This window comes from Pyricularia oryzae, chromosome 3 (assembly GCF_000002495.2).
Source record: "Pyricularia oryzae 70-15 chromosome 3, whole genome shotgun sequence".
Lineage (NCBI taxonomy): Eukaryota > Fungi > Ascomycota > Sordariomycetes > Magnaporthales > Pyriculariaceae > Pyricularia > Pyricularia oryzae.
In genome coordinates this window covers 1,722,602-1,735,581 of record NC_017849.1, presented here as the reverse complement: position 1 = coordinate 1,735,581, position 12,980 = coordinate 1,722,602, and the positions used below count along the sequence as shown (strand labels likewise).

The window sequence follows — 12,980 nt, the reverse complement described above, 5'->3', positions numbered from 1 at the left end:
TCTCTCTCTTCTTCGGCACACAGAACACTCCATTAACCGCATATCTCACAGAGTCACAGCGAAGAAAAAATCCAGAATTTGTCAAAAAAGCTCTTGCATGCAGCATTAAGGTCCCTGACTATTCCAGCACCCCGGGTGCTCCCATCTGGCAGGCTCTGATTCAAAACTAAAAAACACATTTAATATCAAGTATAAAACATGACCAAATGTAACAGCGAAGCTTTCTCTGACCCATTCCGTTTGCATCATGACATCTACGCCTGTTCATAGAAGCCATTCCACTATAATTAGGCAGCGCATCCAACAAAACCAGGTAGTCCACCGGAGGTGCAATCACCGTTGATGGGATCAACAAATGTAACATCGCGTCCTACGGGGAAGCTCGATTGCAACGGGTCGCATCCACTTTGGCCCTTGCCGGACCGCTTAGTATCCGACCTGAAGTGGCCACACTAACAAGAAAGAAGATGGAATCATTAGTTTTGCCCGACCGATAATTGAGAAGGTTCCTGTCGAATGAGAAAGAACGAAAAGAAAGATCAAATGGGTAACTCACACAATAGGAATTTTGGTTGAAGCTTTTGCAAATCTTGTCTGGTTGGGGTGTGCCCCGGTCGCAGCAAATCTTTCCTGTCTGAGATCCTTGAAAATCGGGTGCTACAGCCGCAGCCAGGCCAGCTAAAAGATAGAGAGGAACGATGGAAACCGTGATTGAACGCATGTCGACGATGAACCGTGGTGGGAAACGAGGCAAAAAGAACAGGATAGTGACAAGGAATTAAAACATACGCACAGCGTGAAGTAAGCAAGTCTGATGGAAAATCACGCGTCAGAAAATCAAATGTTGTGCGAGCGATTGCATCGGTTTTGAACCTTTGGTCAGATGCAAAGGACGTCAAACCGATGTCTTTCCTTTGTCTACCTACGCGTCTTGATTTCTAAATGTGGTCTGGTTGATTGACGTGCAAAACACAAGTGTAACATTGCAACCCGGGGAGTGGGTTTGGACATCTTAGTCAATAAGCCCAGGTACATGCCCTGCTGTTCCACCACCAGTTTTAACCGGAGAACCGACTTTTGATTCGATTAAAGAAACAAGGCCAACCCTGACCGCCATGTCGACTCCGAGGTAAGCATATAAATTTGTGGGACTTGATGTTTGAAAAGATTGGGAGTGGTAGCTAATTATAACGTCAACCGAATGCGTGCGTGTGTGGACGACGGGAAAGAAAAGACAAAAAAAAAAAAAAAAAAAAAAAAAAAAAAAAAAAACACGTTCTTGCATCAAGTCGCAAAGCAAAAGGTCAGCTCCGGTGACTCTGGCTACCTCAGTCACTCAGGTTGCTGTTTTCCATGATAAGTGCGTCAAAACGCGAAGAAAAATGTTTTGCAATTGAGGGGACGAAGAAATATTGTTTTACTTGTGCAATATGCTTTCCTTCTAGCTCAACTCACAACCTGCCCTGGCTTTAACAATAGCAGTGTTTCCCTTTGCATAAGAGTGTGCATCACCTGCACCTACGTTGCAAATGCAGTAACTTGCCTAGGTAGGTAAGACTGGGCGCTTGGTATACGACTGCGGTATTTTGGGTAAATAACGTTGAGCTCCACATCTCCGACCCCCCTAAAGTCCGGCCCCTAAAAATATCTACTCAGCCACGTCAACCCTTTGTTTTATTTTATAAATATCTAGACGAATTTTTCACTTTAGAACTTGATTTTTGAAGATTCTTGCTCCAAACCTTCCAATGAAACAGTACACTGAAAATCAGCTTCTTGCTGCCATTTCTGACATAAGAAATGGCAAATCAGTTCACAAAACCTCGCAAAAATGGGGTATTCCTCGGAGTACCCTTCACGATCGTTTAAAGGGGGCCCAGTCAATTCAACAAGCGAAAAGATTTTGTCAAAGGCTTTCACAGGAGCAGGAAACCTATTTGGCAGATTGGGTACTTGCGCAGGCCGCGTTAGGCCTTCCGCCAACGCATCAAGAACTACGCTATTTTGCGGAACGAATTCTTCAGGCCGCCGGAGAAAGAAAAAGCCTTGGGAAACATTGGGTTAGCCGTTTTATAGCCCGATATCCAATTTTGAAAACCCAAAGACCCCGGCGAATAGAAAATGCCCGGGTTAATGGGGCTACAACCGAGGTAATTAAATCTTGGTGGTCCTATTTGAAAAATCCCGTTGTCGATACTATAAAACCGGCCAACCGTTGGAATATGGACGAAACAGGTATAATGGAAGGCAAAGGATCTAATGGCCTGGTGTTAGGGCGTAATAAAATCCGGCCATTACAGCGAAAAGAGCCTGGAACGCGGGGTTGGACGAGCATAATCGAATGTGTATCAGCTACGGGGGCTGTTATACCTCCCCTCGTTATATTTAAGGGGAAAAACGTACAGCAACAATGGTTTCCAGCTGATTTAAGTCCTTTCGATACCTGGCAATTTCATGCAACCGAAAACGGGTGGACAAATAATGAAACAGGTATCGAATGGTTAAAAAAGGTGTTTATTCCGTATACCCAACCTTTAACCCCTGAAAAGCGGTTATTAGTTCTGGATGGCCATGGATCACATATAACGGACGAATTTATGCTTCTTTGCTTGCAAAACAATATTCAACTCCTATATTTACCCCCTCATTCGTCACACGTTCTTCAACCGTTGGATTTATCGGTTTTTGGGCCGTTAAAGGAAGCTTATCGACGTCACCTGGGATTTGTAAACCAGTTTTGCTGTTCAACGGTTGTTGGGAAACGAAACTTTCTACTTTGCTATCGAAAAGCCAGATCAAAAGCATTTATAGCAAAAACCATTCAATCTGGTTGGCGTACGACGGGGTTATGGCCGGTGAACTTGGCAAAACCACTTTTAAACCCTTTTTTATTAGAAAATAGCAACGCCAACGTCGAAAAAGGTAAAAATAACGGCTTCCAAAGGGATAAAACACCGGAAAATCCAACCCAAAAAATTAACGACCAGTCTTTACTTATTTGGAAAACCCCTAAAACGACCCGAGATATTCGACTTCAACTACAGGAAATTTCCCGGTCCGAAAAAAGTAACGCCACTTCACGGCTTTTGTTTGCAAAAGTCCAAAAAAGCTTCGAAACCAAGGATATCTTATTGGCTGAAGCTCAGCAAAAAATCAGTTTGTTAAAAGCAAAATTGGAGGCGGTACGGCCGGTCAAAAGGAAAAGGGTGATTCCGGATCCCAACGAGCTTTTGGTCAGCAAAAAAAACGTTTATGAAGCACAGGAAAATAATAGGGACTGTTTAGAAGCTTTGAACGATGGAGAAGAGGTTAGCGAACCGGGAGAGCCTGACAATGATTGTATTATTGTGCGTTGATAGGTTTACATTTAAATCGGTTTATAAAAGGGGTATTTCGTCGTTACATTTTTCAAGGGGGCCGGACTTTAGGGGGGTCGGAGATGTGGAGCCCAACGTTAACACGACGAAAATAAATTATCACCAAATTTAGATCCTCAAAAAATACTGAAAAGTAAGACGAACAACGATAACTTATTAAATTAAGTTGCTTTAGCAATCCGCTAGAGTCCAAAACGGGATATCAAGGTTAGATGAGCGATAAAGTCATTATTTACATGCTGTTTTCTTTTTCAAGACAATATCCTCCACCACTCTCCCTTTCTACGCCTACGCCATTCGAATACTCCAGCCCCACGTGAAGGATTGAGTAGTTGCCGAAAGAAGACCCGCCCAAATCCCGTGTAAGATCCGTCAGAGTAATCATTATAACGCAACAGAGAATGAGTCGAGAGTCACACTCGCAGAGGCATTTGCATGCCGAATTTCGCCGCGTGGACAGCATTACCCCATGCTGTCCTCAGTCTCGGTTGGACTGCATCGCGGTGGCGGCAACGGGCCGCCCAACTATTCTTCAATCTCCCGCCTGACGGGAGAAAAGTCTCCGCTTACTTTTACTTTATTGATTCCCCGCAGATCGGCTGCGTTCGCAGATCTGGAGCCTGGAGGCCACTAACGAATCGGATCCTCGGCCCGGTTCGCACTTTGCAACTCTGTTTGCAGATCCTTTGCCAGACATGGCGCTAACAAATCCAACTTAGCACCTTAACTAGACCTTCTCGTGTTTCTTATAACTTGCTCGTAGCCGACGGTCCGCCAGCGATTATTTCAAAACTGAATGGAAATGCAAAGATTTGGATGTGCCCAAGCTGACCAAGCTAACAGCTGGGGCTAAAGAATGGAGACTATAACGATGGCCACTTACATGGCCGTACATGCATATGGAGGATTGGATATCAAAGGCGATTTTGCAGTACACTTTTCGTAGAGTCGCAAGCCAAAGGTTTGATTTATTAAACCCGGACACCTAAAGGCACGCAGCTTTGCGCTTTGCTGACATGCTTTCACTTCAGTTTCCCCGAAACGCTGAAACGGATATTGAGCTGCGCAAGGACCGAATTAGGAGTTGGTTTCCCATTTTTGTCCAGTATTCTCTTCTCTCAAGTCGTGACCAAAGTCAATCTTTACGTAGCCATAGTAAAATAGAAAAAAAACCTGCTCGGGCTTCAACACAATATTTGTCAATGGCACAGAATTGCGAACAAGTGCTAAGATCTATTACAAGTCGACCCTTCTATGTACGTATATAAGTGTAGTGACTTTATCAGGCGGAATAAATGTACCGGTTTTGCCTCGGGCACAAATGAACGAATTCTCAACCTCAACGATCATAACCAATAAGCAAATGCTCAGAAAGGCCGCTACCCAAGTCTCGCACCAGCCCTGCCACAAAGCTGCTTTATCGAATCCGAAAGGTCATAATCTTTTGTTTCGATGCCTCCGTTGGCATACTTTTTAATCTTGGGCGTGTCAAGGTTGTCAAACGGGAGGTAATCAGGGTCGCACTCTGTGTTGGGCTCCGGGAGGGTGCCGTTCTGGAAGTACTGGTGCACGTACGAGGCGGTGCAGGTGGACGGCGACGACAGGCTGGTGTGGCCGTATGATTTTTGCACCAGAATCACCGACCCTTCGAAGCCTTGGGAGTTGTTCCGGGCGCTGACGAGCGGCGTGATGTTGTCGGCCATGTTGGCGATGAAGAGGATGGGATGGTGCGTCTTGGCCTCGAACGGTCCTTTTCGTGGGGCAATAGGGATTAGTAAAAGAGTCAAGTAGAGCAGCCGAATCAAAAGCTTTCAAAACCGCTACTCTCTCAAAGCAGCCATGTCAAAAGAAAGCACATACCAGCAAATCTGAACTTTGGCCTGACTTTCCTCCCCACACACTGCGCCCGCAGGGTCGTGTCGACCGCCCCGACGGCCCAGCTGAGGTTCCGAATCTCGTCGCCGACCTTGACGAAATCCTCCACCGTGCCCGTCCACTCCTCCGAGTCGGAGCAGGAGATGGCGGGGAACGCATCGGCCGTGCTCTCCGTCACTGCGGCCAGCGGCGCCCCCGGCTCGACGGGCGTGGCCTGGCAAAAGGACGACAGCGGCGGCACGCCGGCCGAGGTGGCCTTGTAGTAGGGCTGGCCGTCTCCCTTCTCGAGCGCGGCCAGGACGCGCGCAAAGTCGGGGAACTTGTACAGGGGCGAGTAGAGCGCCGAGGCGATGTATCGCCGGAGCTTGGAGTAGTCCACGATCTGGGGAATCTCGGGCCCGTCGGCTGCCTGGTCCGTCTTGGCCGGGATGATGATGGGGTTCTTGCGCAGGCGGTCCAGGAGGCCGTGGAGACGCTGCTCGATCTCGGCGGGCGACGGGGAGTGGAAGGCGCACTTTGACGGACCCGCGGTTGCGCAGAGGTCGTAAAAGGCCTGCATCACCTTGTCGGCGTCGCGGGGGAAGTTTGTGTGCACGTGCGTGTACCACTCTCGGAGGTCGACGTTTCCTGGTGAATTTATTTAGTCAGGAACTGTGGAGATAACATCCCGTCGAAAAAAAAGACACAATAAAATCAGCTGCTTACCGTCAGAAACAAGCCTCTCTACCTTGTCGGGATACATGGCTGCAAAGGTTCCGCCGAGAATGGTTCCGTAGCTGAAGCCCCAGTACTTGAGCTTATCCTCACCGGTCTGGTGCAGTATCTCAAGCATGTCTCGAGCGTGGGATGCCGTGCTGATGTGCTCAAGGATCTTTGACTTGGCCATGTTGGCCTCGCAGGCCTGAGAGGTGGCGTAGGCGCGGTAGTATTCATCGTAAATCACGTCGGGGTGCGAATCAGAGACCCCGACTTCGCCAAGACTCCAGAAAGTGCGTTGTTGATCGGTCGGCCAGCAGTTGATCAGAGGGGTCGAGGCGCCGACTGGTGGGGAACGATGTAAATCAGCCCGGGTACTCCAACATCCGATTGTATTTCTCTACGTAATTCCTGGAGCGGTACTTACCACCACGGGGATCGAAAGTGATAATGTCCTTGACGGTCAGGTTAGCATTCCTCCAGCTTTGTAATACCAACAATGATTTCCACAAATAAACTTAACTTACATGGTTATCTCCTATCACCTTCTGCAGAAGATGACCGTGATCCAACATGGACCAAACACCCGACCCACCAGGTCCCTATAAAAGCATGTTGCTCAACGTCAGCGGAGAGAACCAAAAAACAGAAACCGGACGAACCCGCACCAGATGACGCATTCAGGCTGGCTACAGCAAACATCCCATGGTAAAAGGAGTCGGCCGAAGGGAGTGACCGCAGGGGAGATGAAAACTGACCCCTGGATTGAAAAACACGGGTCCACGGTAGTCTGTGTGGCTTGTTGCGTTTAGTCGGATGACTGCGATGACAGCTCGGTCGCTGGATGGATTCTGCCAGTCCATCGGCACCTTGAAGCAAGATTATAATCGGTCAGATTGACGTGACGGTAGCGTAATTCCCACCGGCCCTCTCGGTACCAGACGAACGTACATCCAATCGAGCGCAGTCATACTGCCCCGTGTAACACTCCTGCCACCGCAACGTCGTGCTGGGCTGGATCTGTTTTTGGACAAGGTTAGCGTCTGCTGACTGTGGTCTTGTTTCGTCTACAAAGTCTGCTGCATATTCGACTTACATCTGCCCAAGAAATTTGGAAGCTCATGTTGTGTTGCTGGCGGCTAGTAGACGAATCGTCCGGATTGACCTTCGCTGTCGCATCGGAAAGAATAAAATGTGTCTGCTTGACACCCACCCACCATAATAAAGCCAGCCCAATTCCCGCCCAGTAAGCTTTGACGCGTCTGGATTTTGGCTTCGACGTCTCGCTGCCGACGGGAGCACCCTCGGGTGCCGTTCCAAGGTGCTGGGTAAACTTTGCGACCGACATCCCGGCTCGTATTTTTCAATTGGGTTTTCGCGTAGCCAAGGCACGAACAAAAGTGGGCAAATTGCGGCCCGATTGGATCCAGTAACGCAAATTAAAATTCACCGCATTGAAGAAACAAAATAAATGGAACCGAACGTTTACATCGGGGCCGGCAACCGCGGGTGGGCGTGGTATTTATCTTTTATTTTTTGTTTCCCACCGAGGAGCAAGACGTCGTGTCAAGAATCGCGGTCAACCTTAAACTCCCAGCTGAGTTGCGCCTAAGACGTTGTCTCCGAAAGCAAGATAAAAAGAAGAAGAAAAACAGCCAAGCCGGGTTGTCCCTCAGCTGACAGCTTCTAGCTTGACAAGCCTCACCAAAACCGTAATCAAGGGTTCCGTCCAATGACAACGCAGCAGATAATCAGCAAAAGAAAACGCGGGGCAGTCGATCAAAGCCGAGCAGCATAAATGAGGCAAGCTCGGGCAGCTCGACTCCGGTTTGCCGCATGTTGACTCGGTTGGTTTGTTTCAAAACACTTCTGCTGGCCAGTGCCGTCGTGACAATTGCTGTAGCCAGACCGGATTTGAATTTGTCCAGGCCAATCTTGACATGACTGACAACGTCTTGGTCCGAAGCATTAGAACGACGAAAGAGTCAAGAACCCAAAGTGAGACTCCAGGGTTTCCCCTCGCAACGATTGCTTGCTGGTGCAGATTGCTGTGCTCCGTAACGTTGCGTACCCCCTGTTCGGCACCCCCCCCTGTTCGGCACCCTGAAAATCTAACAACGAAATGCCTACTTTTATAAACTGATTTAAATATAAAATTATCAACGGACAAAAATACAATCGTTTTCACGCTTCTCCGGTTCATTAACCTCTTCTTCATCAGCTAAAGGTTCCAAATTTTCTATATCATTTTCCTGCAATCCAATAATGTTCTGTTTGTTAACCAAAAGCTCGTTTGGATCCGGAACCACCCTCCTCCTTTTAACCGGCCGTATTGCCTCCAGTTGTGCTTCCAATAAGCTGATTTTTTGCTGGGCGCTAGCCAAAAGGGTATCTTTGGCTTCGAAGCTTTTTTGGACTTTTGCAAATAAAAGACGTGAAGTAGCGTTGGTTTTGTTGGATTGGGAAAGTTTTTGCAGTTGAAGTCGGATATCTCGGGTCGTTTTAGGGGTTTTCCAAATAAGTAAAGACGGGTCGTTAATTTTTTGGGCTGGGCTTTCCGGTGTTTTATCCCTTTGCAAACCGTTGTTTTTATCTTTTATAACGTTGGCGTTGCTATTTTCTAACAAAAAAGGGCTTAAAAGTGGTTTAACCAAGTTTACCGGCCATAACCCCGTTGTACGCCAACCAGATTGAATGGTTTTTGCTATAAATGCTTTTAATCTGGCTTTTCGATAACAAAGTAGGAAATTTCGTTTTCCAATAACTGTTGAACAGCAAAATTGGCTCACAAATCCAAGTTGACGTCGATAAGCTTCTTTTAACGGCCCAAAAACCGATAGATCCAATGGTTGAAGAACGTGTGACGAATGAGGGGGTAAATATAGGAGTTGAATATTATTTTGCAAGCAAAGAAGCATAAATTCGTCCGTTATATGTGATCCATGGCCATCCAAAACTAATAACCGCTTTTCAGGGGTTAAAGGTTGGGTATACGGAATAAACACCTTTTTTAACCATTCGATAGCCGTTTGGTTATTTGTCCACCCGTTTTCGGTTGCATGAAATTGCCAATTATCGAAAGGGCTTAAATCCGTGGGAAACCATTGTTGTTGTACGTTTTTTCCCTTAAATATAACGAGGGGAGGGAGGGCAACGCCCGTAGCCGATATACATTCGATTATAGTCGTCCAACCACGCGTTCCGGGCTCTTTTCGTTGCAACGGCCGGATCCCGTTAAGCCCTAATACTAGGCCATTAGATCCTTTGCCTTCCATTATACCGGTTTCGTCCATATTCCAACGGTTTTCCGGTTTAATAGCGTTAATAACCGGGTTCGTAATATAAAGCCACCAAGATTTAATTACCTCCGTAGTAGCGCCATTAACCCGGGCGTTATCTATTCGACGGGGCCTTTGGGTTTTAAGGATTGGATAACGAGCCAAAAAACGAGTTATCCAACGTTTTCCAAGGCCTTTTGTCTCTCCGGCGGCTTGAAGAATTCGTTCGGCAAAAAAGCGTAATTCTTGATGCGTTGGCGGAAGCCCTAAAGCTGTTTGGGTAAGTACCCAATCAGCCAAATGCTTTTCCTGTTCCGTGGAAAGCCTTTGAAAAGGGCTTTGTGCTTTTTTATAAGGTTGAGAACCTTTAAGTCGACTTTGAAGTGTAGACCTAGGTATTCCCCATTTTCGGGAGGTTTTTGCAATTGGATTGCCATTATTGACGTCGTTAATTGCAGATATAAGCTGTTTTTCAGTATATTGCTTCATTGGAAAATGGAGAATTAAAATCAGAAAAAAGTAAATCCAAAAGTGACAGATTCATCGAGATATTTATAATAGAAGTTGGAGGATAAAAATAAAAGTGTTGTTATTTTTGGGTGCCGAACAGGGGGGGTGCCGAACAGGGGGTACGCAACGTTATCCCAGAATCCATCAAATGCGAGGTTTCCGGGGGGTGAACCTGAGCTCCAGCTTCCCCGGCTTGGCAATAATCAAGTCCTGGCGTTTTAGACCAATGTCATTGCCATCTTCTCCAGGAGCGAAGCTTGGTTCGTAGTGCCACAAGGTATGAGCAATCACCATGCGCATAATCATAAAAGACAACTGCTTCCCGACACAACTCCATCGACCTGTTTAGAAGGGAAAACGCGACTATGATTCAGCACATGTTCTGCCATTGACCACCCTGTTGTCTTTGCGAAAAGAGCAAAAGAAGAAAACGCGACAAAAAGGTTCTCAAACAGAGATTCTTCCCCAGAGAACTCACCAGTATTGAAAGGCGCATACACGCGACGGTCCAGAACCAGCTCGGGCCGCGTCGTCCACCGCTCGGGGATGAAATCGTCGGGCTGGGCAAAGAACCTCTCGTCGCGCTGCTGCGCGCGGACCGGCACCCAGACGCTCACCTGGCCGGGGATGTGCGTGCCGGCGATCTCGATGCCCTCGGGCGGCGTCATGCGGGCGCTGCCGTTGCCCGCCGGTGGCTGCAGCCGCAGGGTCTCGTCGATGACGGCTTGGAGGAAGGGCAGGCCGCGCAGGTCGGCGTCTGAAAACTCGCCCGGCGTGGTCTTGCCGAATACCGGCTCTAGCTCTTGCAGCAGCGTCGCCGCCACCGAGGGGTGCTTGATGAGGTAGCATAGGATCCATGCCATGGTTCCCGAGGTGGAATCTCTTTTTCGTGCTTGTTAGTAAGAAAATATTATCATGTCTCCCAAGTCTTTTTGACATTGTCGCTTACGTTGCTCCGATTAGGATTGCTTGCGATTCTGTATATATGGAGTTCATTGAACGGAATGATGTCTGCTTGGTCCTAAAGTCCTGGAGGAAGTATTTGAGTATGTCGACCTTCTCTTCAGAGTCATCCTGTAGAGACTGTTAGCAGGTGGCTTTTACGTGGGTCGTTTCTGGTATTCAAAAACAAGACCAGGATATTCCGGTTCTCGTCCCAATCATATCGACGCATTTCGCCCTACTGATAGATGGGAAAACTCACAGCTACTCGCTCGTCGACCGTCTTGACCGCGAGCTTCTCAAACTCTTTTTGCTCCTTGGCAAGCCCGAGCTCCAGAGCAATCTGCACCGGCCACGCGAGAAACCCCAGCTTTCCAAACGGCTTGAAGCTAGCCTCCAGCAGATGGAGCGTCCTGTTTTCTTTGCCGGTCTTTATGGTCTGGTAGTCTGCAGAGTACCCCACAGCACCGGTGAGGTCAAAAGAAAGTAGCATCATGTAGTGGGTGATGTCTATCGGTCCTTGGATCTTGGAAAGCGTATCCAGCCACAGCATGACCTCTTTGCGGACCTTGGGCTCGTACTGTGGGAGCACTGCACTTGGGGGTTTTAATATGTGAGCGGGCCGTTGAATCAACAGCAGTCCTCGGAGGATGAAAATGAAAACAACAGGGACGTACGCTTTGTATCCAACGCTTGATTCCAGATCTTGCGGCGGGCAATGTGCTCATCTTTTTCCAGCAGCGCAACAATCATGCGATCTCCTTTGGAATGCAGAATATCAAAGATTCCCGTGTTCTTCTTGGAGCACTTGCTTGTCATGCCCTGTACCTTGGACAGAGCCTCGGGGGCCATGACCATCAGCTCATTAGGGGCAATGCGGACAAAGTCGCCATACTGGCGCATCAGGGACGTGTGATGATCGTTGACCTGAGAATTCCGGGCGGCGTAGAGCCCATAGAGCTTGGTGACCTTTGCGAAGAATGGTCCAGGGAAGTGGGCGAGCCGGTGGAAAAAGACACGATAGACGACAATGCTGGTGAACAGAGTCCCCAGGTATGACAAAAATATGGCAGCCGTGGCCCCAAGGCCGCTCAGCAAGTTGCCCTGCACACTGGTGAGCTTCCAACCAAGGATGAAAAGCGCCGCGAGGTGGAATAGGAAGGTCCATGTGGCGTGGCGGACCCGGTGTCCGTGTACCCAGTAGGTCCAATGCGATGCGAGCCCAAAGGCGGCTGCTGCAAGGCAATAGGTGCCCAGATGTACTGTTGAATGAATCATTGTGTTTGAATCTTCTTGCATTGAGGGTGTCGTAAAGGTATGTTTAGCTGCAGACAAGAAGACGACAGAATTAACCAGGGAAACCACAGAGGTGCAGCTTTGATGCCTCGAGAAAATGTTTCCGCTGCAGTGCAGCCCTACTGATCAATAGCGACAGAGTTGGTAGATAGCGGCGGCTAATTGCATTGATAGCAGACACACAGTTTTATTTTATTCCCGTCATGCTTGGCCAGAATCATGCGATGATTTTCTTATCGTGCGAAGGAAAATCGACCCATTCTCAACAGTTTGGCAGCTAACGGGTGAAAAAAAGGGGAAAGAATAAAGTTTCGGCAAAGTTTGTGCATCACATCATTGCAGCAACGTGCGAGAGGGTCAAAAGCCGAACATTACATCCCCGCCGCAACTCCAAGGGCATGTGAAATGCTATGTAAATCGACGATGATAAGAATTACCACGTACTGCATGTTTTAAAACTAGCGACATGGATAAATAATGAACTTTGTTGAAGTAAGCTCGACTATCGGCATCTACGAGTGGTCTTCATGTGTGATGTAAAAAAGGGGCTGCATGGGGGATTCTCGAGGCTTCTTACCAAGCTTGTAATAAGCAGTACAGGTCACATACCCCCAGGCAAGGTGGAATGATAGCAGGCGCACAGATTCACCGCCTCTAGAGTATTACTACTCTATAATGGATATAGTATATGGGCTGTAGGCCCTGGTTTGCGGTGTCCTCAAAAAGTATAAACACTACACAACTGGTTTGGAACCACTGATGCTTTGAACCATCTTCTTTAACCTTGCTTTTGGGCTTTAAACCCTGCCTTGGGCGCCAGTGGTTGAAATTCTATAACCGCACCCCCCTCTCGAAACAAGTGCCAGCATTTTGTGACAATAGAACGTGTTCAAATCGTATTGCGCACCGGCTGAAATCGACGATCAATTCCGGAATATAAATACGCAAAATCTAGCCTTCCTTCATAGCCTTGAGAAATTCCTGGACCGACAAGGAATCTTGTCTT

General features: G+C 47.9%; 2 protein-coding genes across 2 annotated transcripts; both read right to left on the bottom strand.

Annotated features, from left to right (window-relative positions):
- Positions 1 to 4,590: 4,590 nt before the first annotated feature.
- Positions 4,591 to 7,612, bottom strand: MGG_05855 (uncharacterized protein). The gene is made up of 8 exons (XM_003711631.1): positions 7,045 to 7,612; positions 6,900 to 6,968; positions 6,707 to 6,817; positions 6,476 to 6,550; positions 6,376 to 6,403; positions 5,958 to 6,293; positions 5,238 to 5,879; positions 4,591 to 5,127 (listed from the first exon to the last, which is right to left on the bottom strand). The coding sequence occupies exons 1-8, from the start codon at positions 7,294 to 7,296 to the stop codon at positions 4,757 to 4,759; spliced, it is 1,884 nt and encodes a 627-aa protein (XP_003711679.1). The 5' UTR covers positions 7,297 to 7,612; the 3' UTR covers positions 4,591 to 4,756.
- Positions 7,613 to 9,880: 2,268 nt separating this feature from the next.
- Positions 9,881 to 11,956, bottom strand: MGG_05854 (cytochrome P450 3A24; the record flags this gene model as incomplete). Its single annotated transcript, XM_003711630.1, has 5 exons — positions 9,881 to 10,077; positions 10,215 to 10,618; positions 10,686 to 10,810; positions 10,941 to 11,269; positions 11,356 to 11,956. 5 exons carry the CDS (start codon positions 11,954 to 11,956, stop codon positions 9,881 to 9,883), a joined length of 1,656 nt encoding a protein of 551 aa, XP_003711678.1.
- Positions 11,957 to 12,980: the final 1,024 nt, after the last annotated feature.